The sequence below is a fragment of the Podarcis muralis genome, chromosome 11, assembly GCF_964188315.1.
Source record: "Podarcis muralis chromosome 11, rPodMur119.hap1.1, whole genome shotgun sequence".
Lineage (NCBI taxonomy): Eukaryota > Metazoa > Chordata > Lepidosauria > Squamata > Lacertidae > Podarcis > Podarcis muralis.
In genome coordinates this window covers 51,809,750-51,826,811 of record NC_135665.1, presented here as the reverse complement: position 1 = coordinate 51,826,811, position 17,062 = coordinate 51,809,750, and the positions used below count along the sequence as shown (strand labels likewise).

Sequence of the window (17,062 nt, the reverse complement as noted above, 5' to 3'; positions counted from 1 at the left end):
TGTGCTTATTAATTGACACTGGGCATAAAGTGAATGTGCATTTAGGGATTTATCTGAATGCGCACCTGAGTGAGGATGCAACTTCTGTGCACTCTGTGGTGCTCACTTCCAATATGCATTCTAATGCCATTCCCCACCCACATTTCCGCGCAACTAGTTACCTTATTTATATGGAACATAAATCCAGGTCAAAAGGAAATGATGGACCATCCAGATGTACATACAATGCTTAAGGGCAACGTGTACATACCTATAGAAGGCTGGTGCAATGTACCAAGTTATTCATTTCGTACCCAAAATAATTCCTGCTGCTCTGTGGGACATCTTTGGGAGAAGAAAAGCCTAAGGAATAAACCCTACACAAATCCAGAGCCGAGTCCCTAAGATGGTTGGATGGTGTCCTGTTCACCTCTTTCTGTCAACTCCTGTAGCCAGACTGGTGCCACACGTCTTGCTCTGCTTTCCTTAGGACTATATCAGAGAGGTTGAGAGGTGGGTCTTGTCGTCTGGGTAGCCCAGGACCTCCATACACACTGCCCAGGCTTGCACCCCGGGGAGGTCATTTTGTTGCTGCTAACACAGCAAAAACAACATGGGAGGCTGTAGTTCCGAATTACCAGCCAACAACCCCAAAGAATGCACGCACAGAGCAGAAAGGCCCCTGATTCAGATATTAATGGATCAGGACAAAAGAACAAAAACAAAACAGTGAGTGGTGTATGCCAGTATTTTTATTCTTGTCGTGTTACCTCATATAGGTTTGTACTGAATTGTGTTCCTTGCATTGAAAGGAGGCTCTTTGATCCAGCAAAGGCTTTCATCAGTGGAACAGCGCGAGAGGCGATTTTTGCCTATTTCCCCCTCCTTCTGGCACTTTCCTCTCCTGTTCCTTTAACCCACTGGAGGTGGAAAAGGGGGAGACGGGCGACTGCATGAAGCAAAATCCAGCAAAAAGTGCCTCTCCCCCCGTTCTCTGATGGAAACCCCTGCTGGATCAAAGAGCTTTCCATCAACACACAGGACACCACGGGATCCCTCCATACTATAAACCCTTTGCTGGCTGTAAATTAAAAACAACAATGTGAATAATGGCAAACCAAGGCAGAATAAACACACATTTTAAAAATGACAACAAGGTATCAGAATAACTAATAGGATCAAAAAGCTGTTTCTGCGCTAGCTGAGACATGCTGGAAGCTTCAGATTATCAATCCTGTCTGTCAGGAGTTGCAGTTGCCATAATAAAAGCCCAGCAGTGATTCACAGCACTCATATTTTCACTTGTTGTGAGACATTTCCAGAAACTGCAATTATTTATTTTGTTATTTTTCTTACCCACTAATTGCTGTAAAGTCTTTTGCTGTCTTTTGGGGGGAAATGATTAATGGGAACCGCTACCATTACTTATAGGACAGTGAATATTACAACTCCTTGAAATGGATCCTGGAAAACGACCCCACAGAGCTGGATCTCATGTTTTGCATAGATGAAGAAAACTTTGGGCAGGTATGTGAGAGTTGCTCCAATTACTGCATTTGTTCTTTTGAGATGTTGGCCTGTGTTATGTATTCAGCATCACATAAGCCATTGAAGAGCATGCCTCACCCCAGGGATGGCCACCCAGATGTGTGACAATGGCCTCGATGTGTAAACTCAAGGCTGATAATATCAGTAGCAATTTTCGAGAGAACATTTAAAAACTGCTAGCCAGAAGACACTTAACAATTCCTCAGTGACCACCATTGGAGTTGGTTAAGACTGTTGATGGGCTCCCAAATGAGACAATGTGCAGTCCTTATTGGGGAAAGATGTTAGGATTGCAACCGAGAGAAAATGCTTTAATCTTGGCATCTGAGAATGACAAAGCATCTTCCAGATTTTCCAATGAAGGCCTTTTGTAGAAGACCAGAATGAATAATGGCTGTGTAGCAAGTCGAATGTTTTTATATTACTTTTGCCTTGCTTTGACACTGCATTTTCCAAATAATGACTGTCTTCTAGTTCCTTCAAGATAGTGTCAGATTTTTTTCAAAGGGTTCCAAGAACTAAGCACAGCAATCTCAAAAAAATGCTGCTTTCGGCTGGAGTGGACTTCAGCAGAAATACAGCCAGTCCAAAGTATTGTTGGAGGCCCCTGTTGCCAGTGTGGGAACGATATATAGAAATGATGTATCTGCATAGTGAGGAAGACTAATGGCGTCCCATGAGCTTCTGGCTGGCCCCTGTGAGAACAGAAGCAGTAGTACTAGTTGAGCCATGGCCTGATCCAGCCGGGGATGTTCTTGTGTTCTTATGACAGAAGCGACATGTTTTGCTGTCTTGTGTCAAGAGAGGTTTAGGAGCCCTGATTCCTATACCCTTGTGTTCTGGCCCATACTGTGTGGTTGAGGTCTTGGTTTGTTCAGTTCACCAGGTTCTTGATAATGGAAATCTATTATTTTATATTTGACTTTCAATCATTTAAATGTTAAAAGAGCAATTCTGAATATTTAAATCTGAGTTTCCCCCCATCATGATTCAGACAACCATAACATAACACAGCACCTTCGAAGTCTGTGTTTGCTTGCTTTTTGCTTCGGCTTCAACAGTTTCTCATTTTACTTTCTTACCACCGGGGAGCTGAGAGCTTCGCAAAAAGGGATTCTTGTTGAGAGAAGCGATGTGCAATTTAGGAGACAAAAGTCACAACAACTTGTAAAGGTTTTGCAAAATTCGAACTGTGTTGTCGGGTGCAATAGTTGCGGTGGTGTACACAGTACAATGACTATACAATGAGTTGTATAATCTACAACTCATTCACTCCAGAAAAATTCAGCTGGCTTTAATGCAGAACTAATTTGAAGTAAATAGGTTGTGAATTGCAATCGCCTGCATGTCTTGGGCTGGTGCATTATAGGAGACCTAGTGAAATGGACCCTCAAATGTGGCCTTAAAGATGGTTTGCTGCTACCTTGCCACAGCTTCTTCCCAATTACCATATTTTTCCGTGTGTAGGTTTTCCCCCTTTAAAAATGTCAAAATTTAGGGGGCGTCTTATACATGGGGGCGTCTTATAGACGGAAAAATACGATACTCTCTAGCTTTACCCTCCTTTCTTTCTTTTCCATTGCCCTGGGAAGATGGACAGAGACACAAGATAATTAGAATCTGTCCTTGGCTCTCCTATGCCTTGTGTCATCGTCCTTTTCCCTTTCTGCTTAAAGAAATGCTCTTTCACACGTCTCATTTGTTCTGTCTTTGCTGCTCTCTCTCCTCCAGATAGCAGTTCTGGGGCTTTGATTCTTGCATGTGGTTTCTCCAGGCTAATTATTGCTAAGCATTTGCCCCATTAGGCTTTGCTTTCTTTCAGTCTGCTGCCTCCTCTTTAATTATCTGTAAATTTTTGCACATCGTTTGTCTTTCATGTTTTTTAAGCGGTTCTTGCGTTGGGGGAGGGGGTAATAATAATGAATGAGTTAGGAGCAGTGCGTGGCATTGGTGCTCAGGTTTATTCTAAGCTTTTTGCCATGTGGTGTTCCTCCTCTTCGCAGACAATGTTCTGGTAGCAAGTGTTCATACAGGCAGTACCCAAATATATTTGGGGGGTTATTATTTCTTTTAGAAACCAATCCATGTGTTCTTCTTCATTCTAGTGCATTTGACATTCTGTTCTATCCATTTTGACCTGCATTTGGGTGTGCGAGAGAGCACCCCTTTTTTTGTTTGGGGGGTGGGGTGTTGCTAATTTTTTTTTATCAGATTTCCAGCAAGTGTTTAAACTCCTAACATTGCTGCCCTGCAATCTCCATTCATTTCAAAAGGTTATAGTACTGCAGGCTTGACACCAGTGTGGTGTCGCAACCAGAGTGTTGGATTGAGACTTAGGAGACACGGGTTCGAATCCCCACTCTTCCATGCAGCTTGCATGGGCCAATAATTTTCTCTCAGCCTAACAGACCTCATAGGGTTTTTTTGTGAAGATAAAACCCAGAGGGTTTTACTCCACCTTGAGCTACTTGGAGGAAATGTGAGCTGTCAATGTCACAACTAAATAATAAATAAAAGCAAATGTTATCCCAAAGCTGGGTGAGCCCTCGATTGTAGCTTTGCACAGGTGAGGCGGGCAATAAATAAATTGAGAGTGGGCTTCCTTCACTCTCCTCCATTTGTTTATTTATTTCTCTCCCCCCCCCCCAAAAAAAAACTACAATTGTGTAAGCAAAATAAACATAAGATGTGAGTTACCTGTACTAGGATTCTGGCATCCAAACACCACTATAGATTAGCCAGTTCTGGAAAAGTTATAGAGTGCCACCAATAGGCACCAGAAGTGACCATCGTTTCCTACATATGTAGGACATATGTATCACAACATTAATATGAGCATGACATAAAAATTCCCAACTGTTAATGTGATGAAAACACAATTTACCCAATGTTTCATGAGAGGGAGGGGTATTCCTTCTCCTGGCCATTACCAATATCAGATTATGATTCATCATAGAGCACGCTTCATGAATATATCCCAAGTTTTTAGGAGGACATGAGTGCTTTGCTTCCGCTATAGATGAAAGGAGGCTCATCTGTTTCTCCCTTCACTTTTATCACACTTGATCTAGTCTAAATGCCGGTCTGAATTTGTATCAGGCCATCCAGGAATTGCAAATCATTGTGGGATTTTCCGGATTCAGGATTCTGCAGCTCAGAATAACTAGGTTATCTGCTTTATATGAAACTCAAAGAAGTGATCTAATGTAAATATTGCAAGAACTTCTCTAGTTTAATTTTTTCCCCCTCCAATTCAAACTTTGGAATTCTTATGCTGAAGCAATGCATATCCAAAAGGAAAATCAACACTAGCCTTGCGGGAAAGATATATGAGCAACAACTAATTTGATTAATGGGTTTTCCCTTTAAAAGCAATATGGATTTTTTTCCAAAAAAAATTAGATGTTGCTGGTAAAGAGTGCCAAGCACATTCCTCCATAAAAATTACTCCAAATCATGAAGTATGAAGTATATATTTCATCTTGGAAACATCCTTAAGGCTCATTTCATGCATTGCATGTACTTATTTCTCTGATGATCACAAGGTGGTTCACAACATAAAAATACAAAATGAGAACACAAAATATGTAATGAAAACAAGAACAAACCACACCCACAGGCACATTTAAAAGAACACAGAATGTTAATCTGCTAAAGGCCTGCTTAAAGAGAAATGTTTTTGCTTGGCACGTAAAAATATGTAATGAAAGGGGCATTACATAGGGGACATTTTTCAGACTGAGGACCACCCTTCTGAGGGTGATCTGGAGGCCAAGGTCAGAAGGAACAGATGCAACTCTTAACCTTTGTCCAATAGGCTATATCTCAGCCATGCAAAAGTCAAAAGGCTTCTTTATCCACAAGCAAGCAAGCAACACATATCGCCATCTTATATGCAGGAAACCAAGAGGAATTTTCACAGTTGGAAGGGCACATTCCAACTAGGTAGAATCTAGGGCTGGGCAATATCTAGTTTTCAATATCGCAATATATCACCAGCTAAACATTGCTATATACGGATATATCACAATGTCGGGAATGAGGATGGAGCCGCGTAGAGGCATTGGCTGGCCTCACAGTTTTCCCCACATTGTGATTTTTGCATAGCGCACACATGCACACACACACATCATGGTTTGCAATATATTGCCAGGTCAAAAATTATGAAACCAACATCACGATATGGACTTCAAACCGGTTTTGGATGATATATTGATATATCACCCAGCCCTACTCCCCCACTTGAGGAGAGCTAGTAATGGATATAGCATGGGGAGAGTCTCAAGCCCCAGACTGAAAGGGGGGGGCTGTATTTGTCCACTAGGCCTGAGGTTCCCCTATCCCTATGTTAGTGCATATTCCAACATGTGAGCTGCAGTCCATCTCAGCTGCCTGGCAAACATTCACCTGTCTTATTCATATGTTTGCAAACACATTTTCCCATATGCATGCCTTCAAGCGGAGGTAGATAACATGGTGCCCTCCAAGGTTGTTGGATTCCCATCAGTCCCAGCTGATCACCATTGGTCATGTTGGACCGATGGACCGAGATGTAGTCCAACAATATCTAGAGGGCACGCCGTTGACTATCTGTGTGATGTATCTAAAATGTAATGCGTGAAATGGATCTCCCACTGCCTGCATTACATTACGTAAACTTCTTGAACGGAGAATCTGTCTTTTCCTCCTTAACGTTCGTTACTCTGCAAGGCTGCCAGTTGTATATTGGTGGGAATAAATAGATATGGACCTGCCTTGTGTTTAGGAGCCTTTGACAGCAGGAGGCCTCGTGATCACTAAATGGGGATTTATTTATTTATGGGATGCTCGAGCCGTTCTGCAAGAGCCAATTCCATGGGCACCGTTGATGCTTTATATCCTGGGACCATTAGAGAGCAGCTGTGCCGAGTCTTCTGAAGAGATGCCAAACAGCACATGAAGAGGCATTCCTAACGCTGCCTTCCAAGTCCCTGCTGAACACTATCAAATTCTTTATAACTGAGCAGATGACACGCCAATCTGCCTTCCCTTGAATTTGCTAACGAAATCGTGGTGCTGAATTCTGATTTACCCATTACTTCACATCCATTTGTCCTCCTCGAGGTCATCCGTAAGCATAAAACATTTTGACCAGCAAAACACAACCCTCCATAGGCATTACAAATTCAGAGAGCTTGTTCATTAAAATGTAATAAATTGGTGCCTGAAAGCTGTAGCAATACTTTTCTACAGACGTCTCCTTATAGCTAACGCATTTTTTGTTTTGATTTGTTTACAGACATATCAAGTCGACTTGAAGCCGAATGGATCAGAAATCACGGTCACAAATGAAAACAAAAGGGAATACATTGAGTATGTATGTGTGTGTGTGTGTCTATGTACTCAGTGTGGTGTTTAACAGCCGTAGAAGTTTAGCTATTCAAACTGGACTTCAAAGATAATAATAATAATTTATTATTTATACCCTGCCCATCTGGCTGAGTTTCCCCAGCCACTCTGGGCGGCTCCCAATCGAGTGTTAAAAACAATACAGCATTAAATATTAAAAACTTCCCTAAACAGGGGTGCCTTCAGATGTCTTAAGATAAGATAGCTGCTTCTTTCCTTGACATCTGATGGGAGGGCGTTCCATAGGGCGGGCGCCACTACCGAGAAGGCCCTGTGCCCGGTTCCCTACCTCACTTCTCGCAATGAGGGAACCGCCAGAAGGCCCTCGGAGCTGGATCTCAGTGAATGATGGGGGTGGAGATGACTTCACTAGAAGCCATTCCCAGATTAAAACCCAGTTTTTCTTTTAAAATAAAAAGCAACCAATGGGAGATGTACGGAGGAGCAGAAGAAAAGTTGTTACAGGAAAATCAGATTTTTTTGTGGAGTAGCGGCCAGCTAGCCGCACTCCAGACTTCCAAAAATGGAAAAGAATGACCCGGAACTCGGCATAACATCTTGTTTGGTCCTTCCTCTGAAATACAGGCATGTTAAATGAAGGGAGGCACCAAATTCCCACCGGGTTGTTTTTTTGATGGAGAGATTAATCTTCTTTCAGCCAAATAATGGTAAAACAGACTACAATCTCCATAGGAACCGCAAGATTAACTTCATGCCATCTCTGCATGGCATACCTCTTAATATGGAAAGGGCATATCTGAAGCACTTTGAAGCATGTGCACGCAAAGCTATTTAAATGTCAGGCTGTAAAGTGAAACAGAGTTTCCTTTGAATTACTCTTTTATGCTCATCAGTAATTTTCCTCCTCCACCATCTCATTGGTTTCCCAAAGGAAATCTGAGAAATTAATGAAGAGGCACACATATTCATGAGCTCAGCAAATGATATCGGAGCTGCAGCTGAAATGGGGAGGATTGTGTTTGCCTCATTTGTTCTGTTTACATCTTTTCTTAGTTTGATGAAAGATTACTGGAGCCATAAATGGGAAGGCAGAAAAGCATTAGGGTAGTTAAGATATTTAAACGACCTCTCTTATTCCTCCTAATGAAAGTGCCATTTCTCTTTGTGTACTGCAGCTTAGTCATCCAGTGGAGGTTTGTCAACCGGGTTCAGAAGCAAATGAATGCATTTCTGGAGGTAAGTTCCTTTGGCAAACCCCCTTCTGTTTAGCTGTGTGGTCGGCATTTATTGGAGTAGGGCAGCCAGACTTTGGTGGCCTTCAGATAAACAGCAAAGTATGCCAGACATACAGCACAGAAAGCAATCATGGCCCGATTAAGACATGCTGAGGCCCTAAGCGATGTCAGGTTTAAGAGACCACGTAACACTACTCCCCAAAAGGTGTGTTATTCTAACGGAATGGACCACGAAAATACAAATAATATATTTTTATATATATTTGCACATATACTGGTACAAAGGCGAGGATACAACAGAAAACAAACTACAAGTGTATCTTGCAAGAAGCCTACTTGCAAATTAAATACCTTTATAAGAAAATGCCCGATGATTTTTAGCATATATGAAAACTATATTCTAGTCATTTCTACAGATGTATAAACACAACATGGCAAAGAGTTGCGTAGCAATTCAATATATTTTTGTCACATCAGAACGATAATGTCTCTTTTCCCTGTTTCCTTGTTTTGTTTTACTTTACCAAAAGTAGAATTTGCACTGTCCACTTTTATCTCTGCCTCCCCCACCTCAGACATGTAACCCCCAGAAAAGGAGGGTTGCCCAGAAGTGAATCTGCCCCTCAGGCAGAAAAAAGGTACCTCCCCCCCCCCCCTGTTTTTATACTAAGAAATAAGCTGCTTAGGTCTTAGAGGAAACACAAAGTTTCTAACTTAAAAGCTGTTTGCTGTAGCTTTCGTCTTGAATGAATTGTTTTCTCATGTACCTGCAACTGAAAAACCTGAGACTCTGCCTTGTTCAATGGAGGAACCTTGTCATTCATTCGGTATGTATTTGTGCTTTTCAGGGTTTCACAGAGCTCCTGCCTACAGACCTGATTAAGATTTTTGATGAAAATGAGCTGGAGGTTAGTTGCCTTTCATTCTTACAACAGCATCAGAAAGCTAGCTATATTATTTTTATTCGGTGCAAATAATAAATAAATGTGGACGGGAACCCTGCAAGGATCCATCAGCAAGCCCTTGTCTTTATTATTAAGAATTTGTGGGAAAAAATCTTGATAATGCATAGGTGTGTTTTCAGAGGCTTCAGTCCAGCTACACATCAGTGTAAGTTAAATTTTCAGGCTTTGTAAGAATCAATACAATAGTGTTTGATGAGTATGACTCCATATGTATCTTGCTGGTAGAAATTCTGCAAGAACTATGGCAGAAGGGTGATCTTCTGCATGTATCTTGATAAGCCTGTTAAACCTATGGCAAATACTTGTAGTGTAGCAGCTGATACCCATCTCTCAAAAACTTCATTCGTTCCTCCGCAGTTGCTAATGTGTGGCCTTGGCGATGTTGATGTCAATGACTGGAGACAGCACACCATCTACAAGAACGGATATTGTCCAAACCATCCTGTCATTCAGTGGTACTGGAAGGTAACACTGTAATTCTCAGTATAAACTGTTGCCTTCCTTCTTAAATTTGATTCTGTCCTCTGACCAACTGTTGACCTCTGGTCACTTCTTAAAATGTGCATGACAGTTCATGGAAAAACCTCTCTCTGCCTGTTTCTCAGATTGCACTATCAGTGGCAACACTGGGTTTTTTGGCTGTGCCCCCGTAAGTTTCCACAACTGTCTTGTTTTATAGGCTGTTCTGCTGATGGACGCTGAGAAACGTATCCGGCTATTGCAATTTGTAACTGGGACGTCAAGAGTGCCTATGAATGGATTTGCTGAACTTTACGGTGAGTTAAACCAAATGCATGCTGATAGTTTTTGACAATATGTTCTGCAAAGATAGCAAACGCAAACCCTGAACAGCCAAGTTTATGCTTCCACTGACCTTCCAAGCTTGTCGGCACCTCTTTTTTGCCAGAGTCTAGGTCAGGGTCAGCAAACTTTTTCAGCAGGGGGCTGGTCCACTGTCCCTAAGACCTTGTGGGGGGGCTGGACTATTTTTTTTTTGGGGGGGGGAATAACCCAGAGATGCATTTTAAATAAAAGGATGTAAAAACACGCTGATTCCTGGACTGTCCATGGGCCGGATTAGAGGGCGATTGGGCCGCATCTGGCCCCCAGCCTTAGTTTGCCTACCCATGGTCTAGGTTGTTGCTCGTCACTGGGGTCACGACGGGATGAGCATTTTGCCACTTTGTGTGACACACACGCCTATTGCAGTCAGGGGAAAACCTGTAGCCCTGGCCAGCAAGAGTGCACACCTTCCTAGAGTCACTGGTGTGTAGACCATAACAGGCTGCAACATTTGCAAGCAGCATCTTGCAGAGAGACTCTTTCACATTCATGTGCTTTTTTACCCTTGATCCAGGTTCAAATGGTCCTCAGCTGTTTACAATAGAGCAATGGGGAAGCCCTGAGAAGTTACCCAGAGCTCATACATGGTAAGTCACAAACAAGGTGTATAGAGGAGGGAGAAAGGTTGTTTTCTGCTGCTCCAGAGAAGCGGACACGGAGCAATGGATCCAAACTACAAGAAAGAAGATTCCACCTAAACATTAGGAAGAACTTCCTGACAGTAAGAGCTGTTTGACAGTGGAATTTGCTGCCAAGGAGTGTGGTGGAGTCTCCGTCTTTGGAGGTCTTTAAGCAGAGGCTTGACAACCATATGTCAGGAGTGCTCTGCTGGTGTTTCCTGCTTGGCAGGGGGTTGGGCTCGATGGCCCTTGTGGTCTATTCCAACTCATGATTCTATGATTCTAAGTCATTTACAGTGATGAAATTTGACATACTAACTACTTTTAGCTGTGTGTGAGGTTGGAATTCTTGTTTCTTACTTTAGGCTTGAAAATTAATTAACTATTACATTAATGAGTGCCAAAAACAAATATGAATGATATTGCCATACAACCCTGGCTTCATCTGAGCTGATTCCTTGGGGGGGTTCAGAAAGGAGCCTAAGCGAAGTTGCCATCTGTGAGAGATGTGGCTTTGACTTTGAATTGCAAATATTAATTTACCGTATTTTTCATTCTATAGGACGCACTTTTTCCCCTGCAAAAATGAAGGGGAAATGTTTGTGCGTCCTATGGGGTGAATGCAGGCTCCTTGGCTTCAGCGATAGCAACGTGAAGCCTCCGAAGCGCAGAGGGAGCGCTCCCTGTGTGCTCTGGAGGCTTCGCGTTGCTTTCGCTGAAGCCTGGATAGCGAGAGGGGTCGGTGCACACCAACCCCCCTCACTCTCCAGGCTTCAGGGATAGCCGCCGGAAACCTTCGGAGCGCAGCGCGAGTTTCCGCTGCGTTCCGGAGGCTTTGGGTTCCTTTCGCTGAAGCCAGGAGAGTTTTGATCTCCTGGCTTCAGCAAAAGGAACCCGAAGCCTGCGGAGCACAGCGGGAACTCGCGCTGCGCTCCAAAGGCTTCAGGGATCATTGAGGCTGGGGTGGGGGAAAGCAGCGCTTCCCCCCACTGCCAGCCCCACAAGCTCAGGGGGCAGCAGGAAGGCAGCGCACTGCCTTTGCACTGCTCCCCAACTTGGTGTTTGAGGCTGGCAGTGGGGGAAAGCAGCGCTTCCCCCCGCCAGCCCCAAAGAGCAGGTCGAAAGGAACCCAAAGCCTCCGGAGCCCAGCGGGAACTCCAGCTGCGCTCTGGAGGCTTCGGGTGAACGCACAAAACGCACCTTGTTTTAGAGGGGGAGAACAAGAAAAAAAAATTATCCCCCTCTTTGCGCAGCGCCCCTTCAGCGAAGCAGCAGGAGAAATGGAAGGGGCTCCATTTCTCCTGCCGCTTTGCAGAAGGGGTGCTGAGCAGAGAGGGGGAGAATTTTTTTTTCTTGTTCTCCCCCTCTAAAACAAGGTGTGTCCAGAGCGAAAAATACGCTAGTTCAGAAAGAAGAATAACAAGTTGTTGGAGTTAAGAATCCCAAGGCATCCTTTAAAAAGCAACAATGAAAGTGCTATTTGTTGCCACAAGTCCTTTTTCTTAGTGTTGCTACCTGAAAAATGCATGCAGATTTGAAATTAACAGGACACTATAATGACACCTTCTCTTCCCATTTCAGCTTTAATCGCCTTGACTTACCTCCATATGACTCTTTTGAAGAATTACGAGAAAAGCTTCTTATGGCTGTTGAAAACGCTCAAGGATTTGAAGGGGTGGATTAAGACGGCGCCTGTTCCTTATTATTACTACTATTGTTGTTATTATTTTTCAAACAAAGATTCTGTTCACGGAGCAAGATCTGTGTGCTCTTTTCGATTTGCCTGACAAGACATTCACAAGACCCAGAGGCAGAACAAGTTGCACGGTGGTTGGTTCATGGAGCAAACTATTGTACAGTGCAGACGTCTAAATTGGAAGTAACTTTCTCTCACCTGTGGATAGTATTTCTGAAATTTCCATGGCAAGTTACCAACTGGTGGATGTGTACTCTTGACTACATTTCAGAAGGACTTGTTCTATTTATGTTGTGCCTCTAGGCAAAAGCCCTTAATAAATGTTTTACATACTTTCTAATGACAATGAATGGAATTAATCCTTTTACAGGTAGAGTATTACAGCTCATGTTTACTTTCTAAAAATGATTTAAGACATTTTCAAATTTTATTTCAATACAATTAAACAAAAAGAAGCATATACTGGAAAAAAAATGAGCTTACTTCTTTTCCTCACAATTTGTCTATAGACTTAATGCCTGTGGCATTTTAGTTTCGAAAGTACCTCTATTCCCCCCGTTATTTTTGTTGTTCAACCTCGTGTCCCCCGTCTTTTGGAATCCTAGGAGCAACGTTTTTATAAGGAATTTTCTGCAAATTGGAAGTATTATCAGAATATACCTAATGCCTTTTAATTACATGCATTGAGCTTTCACAGACAACGGAGAGAGAAAACAGTGATTCGGATGTAAAGTATTTTATACAAATCAACAGAATATTTACAAGAGGACCGTAACACAGCATGCCAAATCTCTCATTCAATAAGGAAATTGTTTCATTATTCTTTAATAATATTGATATGTATTATATAGCTCTTTTGGTGATGGAGATGGCATTATTGTCTTGGGGGGGTATGCTTAATACTGCTGCTTACCTTTGTACAGTGACTGTTTAATTCTCTACTCTTTGCAATGGAGGCATTCTGAACTAATCCTGGCACCGCTTGATTTGGACAAGGGCTGTGAAGACCAGATCCACACAAACTCCTGTCTCTATACATTTGCTAGTGGTCTCTAAATGAGGATATATATATTTTCCCCCTTTATTTTTAACTGCACCAATTCTAGAAGCACTTTATTGTACCACATTGGAGGTCATCTCTTTCTCCCTATCTTTTTTTTTTTTAAGAAATCATAAACATTAATGTGACGATATACCTTCTCACTGCCCCCTGTCTTTTTGGTGCAATCATTTTCAGTTGCGAATTTGGATGCAGCTGAAACAAAACCTACAGAGCTGAATCTGCAGACACTAATTGTATTTTGAGGGGCTGGGTGTTCGGGGTTTTTTTGTTTTTGTTTCTTCCCCTGACCAAGATTTATTTAATATATACAGTTATCTAGTCAGTTTTGTAATCTATGACATGTTGCATGATTAAACGATAATGCTTGACTTGTAACTGTTATGTACTAGATTAAAGGGGGAAAAGAGCAGGTATGGTACCTGTGGTCCACTTGAAAGGGAATGGTAGCAGAACTAATTGAATAAATCACATTGGCTGGTTTTAGTCAGCCCACCCACGTCAAAACTGGCAAATGAGCTGCTATCCAACTAAGGGAGGAAGCCCTATTGAACATAATGGGATTTGCTTCTGAGTAAACATGCAATGAACTGAGATACTAGGGCATTTCCACAGGTGAGGTGATCTTAAACTGATATACGATGCAACTATAAAAGATGACAGCACTCTTGTTTTTCTATTCATCCGTCCTGTCTTCCTACCTCTTCTCTCCCCTCTGTTTTATCTACTCCATCTTTATCCTTTTCTTAAAACAAGAAAATGGGTAGAATTTGTTTCTGGTGAAACCCAGCTTAGATCATAACCAGCTTCTAACTCACAAGAGTATAACGCTAATTGGCATTTCTCTCATGCATTCTGCCCCTTCAACTCCTGGAAGACAATGTCACCAGAAAGATAGAAAGTATGTTATTTTTTTCCATTTTCAACTATTTTTCTTTTTTCAATTTTGTTTTTGGGCCCTCGCCTTTTATTTAGCTTTGTACTAGATTTTCAGCCATGCACAAAATCAGTGTTGGGGGGGGGTCAAACTAAATTCTACTCAAGAGCAGACCCATTGAAATGTGTTCAAAGTTAGTCATGCCCATTATTACTTTTTCACTGTTGAGTATGACTAACATTGAATATAACCTATAAAATCTGAGCTCTAGTTGTTGATACCATGTAGCAAACTTCAATAATAAACAATGATGGTAAATTTAAGCAATTCCTTCCTCTGGGGGCTAAAACATAAGGAGACCATAATTTTGAAATTCAGGACATAAACGTGAATCGGAAACCAGATTTACAGAATGTAAAATATAATTTTTGTCTTGGCCGGGCTGCTAATAACTAATGACTGCCAATCTTTATATTTGGATCAAGGTAGGGAACCTTTTTAAGTCTAGGGGCCATATTACCTAGTGGGCAACTCTCACAAGAGCCACATGTCATTGGTGGTGGGAAAATGGAAGTGATTGCTTTCTTTGTACAGTAACCGTACTGTGCAAATCCAGCCATACTCACTTCTCTCCATCCATCCAGACAAGTGTGTGTGTGATGGTAGCCTAGCAAAGACATGTAGCATGTGTCTCAGGGACTGCCTGGACTCAGGAGTGGTGGGAGCCTCCCACCCAGGAGGAGGACAGGGAAGACGAGGACTTAGACCAGTGTTTCCCAACCTTGTGCCTCCAGCTGTTTTTGGCCTACAATTCCCATCATCCCTTGCCACTGGTCTTGCTAGTCAGGGATGATGGGAGTTGTAGGCCAAAAACATCTGGAGGCACAAGGTTGGGAAACACTGACTTAGACCTTGGGTCCTGGTGGTGGGACAATAGGGAAGAGGCTGGGGAAAGGATGAGCTGAGAGGCGGTGGAAGCAGGAGGTTGGAGTCATCAAGCAAGGTCAAAAGGAGGCGGCCCTTACAGGACAGTCTCAGTCCTGCTGGCTCTCCTCCTCTCACACCCCGCTCTGGGAGAGTCCTACATGTTGCTGAGCAATGGACTAGACAAGCCCAGAGGAGGAGCTCATCCCCTACATTGCAGACTCTGTCTGTTTGGGAAGGCTCCAGAGTGAGGAGCTGGAGGGGAGCTCAGTTTGCCGCAACGTCTCAAGCTGAAGGAGTCCAGCCAGGGAGACCATACCGTGTTACTTTCTGTGAATGAAAGTCAACTGCATTTCAAGCCCCTAGCCTTTTCCTGACCTGCGGGGGCCCAGAACCTTCCAGTCAACTCTCAAAACACTCTGGAGAGTCCCAAGGATGCATGCAGGACAGAGAAGCCCAGTGGGCCACATTTAGCCTGAGTTTATTATTCCTTTGACATAGAGGCAAGCCTACCCATCATGTAATGCGTGTCTCATGTCAGGTTGGTTATCGGCACCTCGCTTCCTTTAAATTTCCCCCATCTCCATGGACCCAACTTTGATAAGTTTGGCCCACTGCCCTTGCCCCCTAGTTTGGCCCTGTAGCAATGTGGCGTCTCACTCACTTGATCACATGATGGTTGAGGGATGTTGCTTCCAGTTGGCAGAAAAGAGCAGGGAGGTGAAGGGAGGAAGCAAACCTCACCAATAGTTTAATTTTAAATAGTTCCTTTGACTTTATAAGCTATGACACGTTTTCAAATCAAGCGCTTAAAAAGGGGGAGGGGGCAGATCAACCCTACACAGAAGGAACATTTTGGAACATAGGAAAATAGCAATGATCTAGCATGGTTATGATCAGAAGGGAGGGGAGTAGCTGTGTTTGATTGCAAAATTATATCAACAAACAGGAGTTTGCTAGCATCCTTCCCGTTCTATTTCCTAACAAAGGATTATACAGTTACACAATCAAATTGTCAAGTGGGCTAAGTCATGCCCATTTGCCCCCCAATATCACCCGGTACCCTACACCAGGGTCTTCTGGTATAAATTTGCAGAGTAACCTTCCAGGAGATCAGTGAAGGTGTTTTTTCCCCCCCATTCCCGTAAGTTTAACAATGGCAAGCCACTTTGGAAATTAAATCTCTTCCAAATTGCTAATTCACTAATTTCTTAGCCACAGTGCTCCTCGCCTGTAAAATGCGAGTATTAATTATTTGCCTTTGGGAGCTGTGCCAGCTCCTTTGAGTTTTGTGTTAGAAACACCGACTCGGGTGTAGGCTTGTATTTGTAAATACAGTGGATGAGTCACGCAGCGCAGTACGTAATTGACTCTGCTGTACACTCGCCCCCATTATTCTACACGTGCCTCTAATTGGTGGTTTAAAAAATTAAAAAGTAGATCCCAGAAGCCTGAGGTGTTCCTAGCCAGCTACTTTTGTGAAATGACCCTGGATCTTATGGGGTGGTTTGGAGAGAGTACAGACAGAGCAAAGTGTTAGGATGCACTGCCATAAAGACAGGCGTTCTGATCTTGCTATAGACTGTTCCTCTGTGACCTTCCATTATGTTTGCTCTTTTGTGCTTCCCAAACCTTTTGTTGTGCTTTTTAGTCACTTGTTTCACAGCAGGCCATTTTTGCTTGTCGGTCTGCATTATAAGCCTTCAGGCTGTTAATGGGAGAAAACTTACAGATGTGGATTTTATTTTATTTTTATTCTGTGGCATAAACGGAGTCTGAAACTTGAGCATATATAGATATGCCTGGGAACTGTAGCAGCAACTGCCAAGGTGCACCTTGATTAAAATGGGTGTTTTGAAATGTTTTCAGATTAGTTCCATTGTCACTTTTGCCTGAACAAATCCAGAAAAAATGTTCCATTTCAAGCCAGTTTTCCAAACAAATCAAAATCCACCTGCTTCTAGAT

At 42.7% G+C, this 17,062-nt stretch overlaps 1 protein-coding gene and 1 long non-coding RNA gene across 2 annotated transcripts in view; one reads left to right on the top strand and one right to left on the bottom strand.

Moving 5' to 3' along the window:
• Nucleotides 1-12,581, top strand: part of LOC114606317 (E3 ubiquitin-protein ligase NEDD4-like) — a 122,859-nt gene extending 110,278 nt beyond the window's left edge. Inside the window, 8 exon segments of the mRNA XM_028748412.2 lie at nucleotides 1,411-1,506; nucleotides 6,806-6,879; nucleotides 8,052-8,112; nucleotides 8,960-9,019; nucleotides 9,434-9,541; nucleotides 9,756-9,852; nucleotides 10,434-10,506; nucleotides 12,121-12,581. Coding sequence (XP_028604245.2) covers nucleotides 1,411-1,506; nucleotides 6,806-6,879; nucleotides 8,052-8,112; nucleotides 8,960-9,019; nucleotides 9,434-9,541; nucleotides 9,756-9,852; nucleotides 10,434-10,506; nucleotides 12,121-12,223 — 672 coding nt within the window. The 3' untranslated portion in view covers nucleotides 12,224-12,581.
• LOC114606319 (uncharacterized) overlaps nucleotides 1-17,062 on the bottom strand; it is a 57,656-nt gene that overhangs the window by 4,828 nt on the left and 35,766 nt on the right. The window lies entirely within an intron of this gene.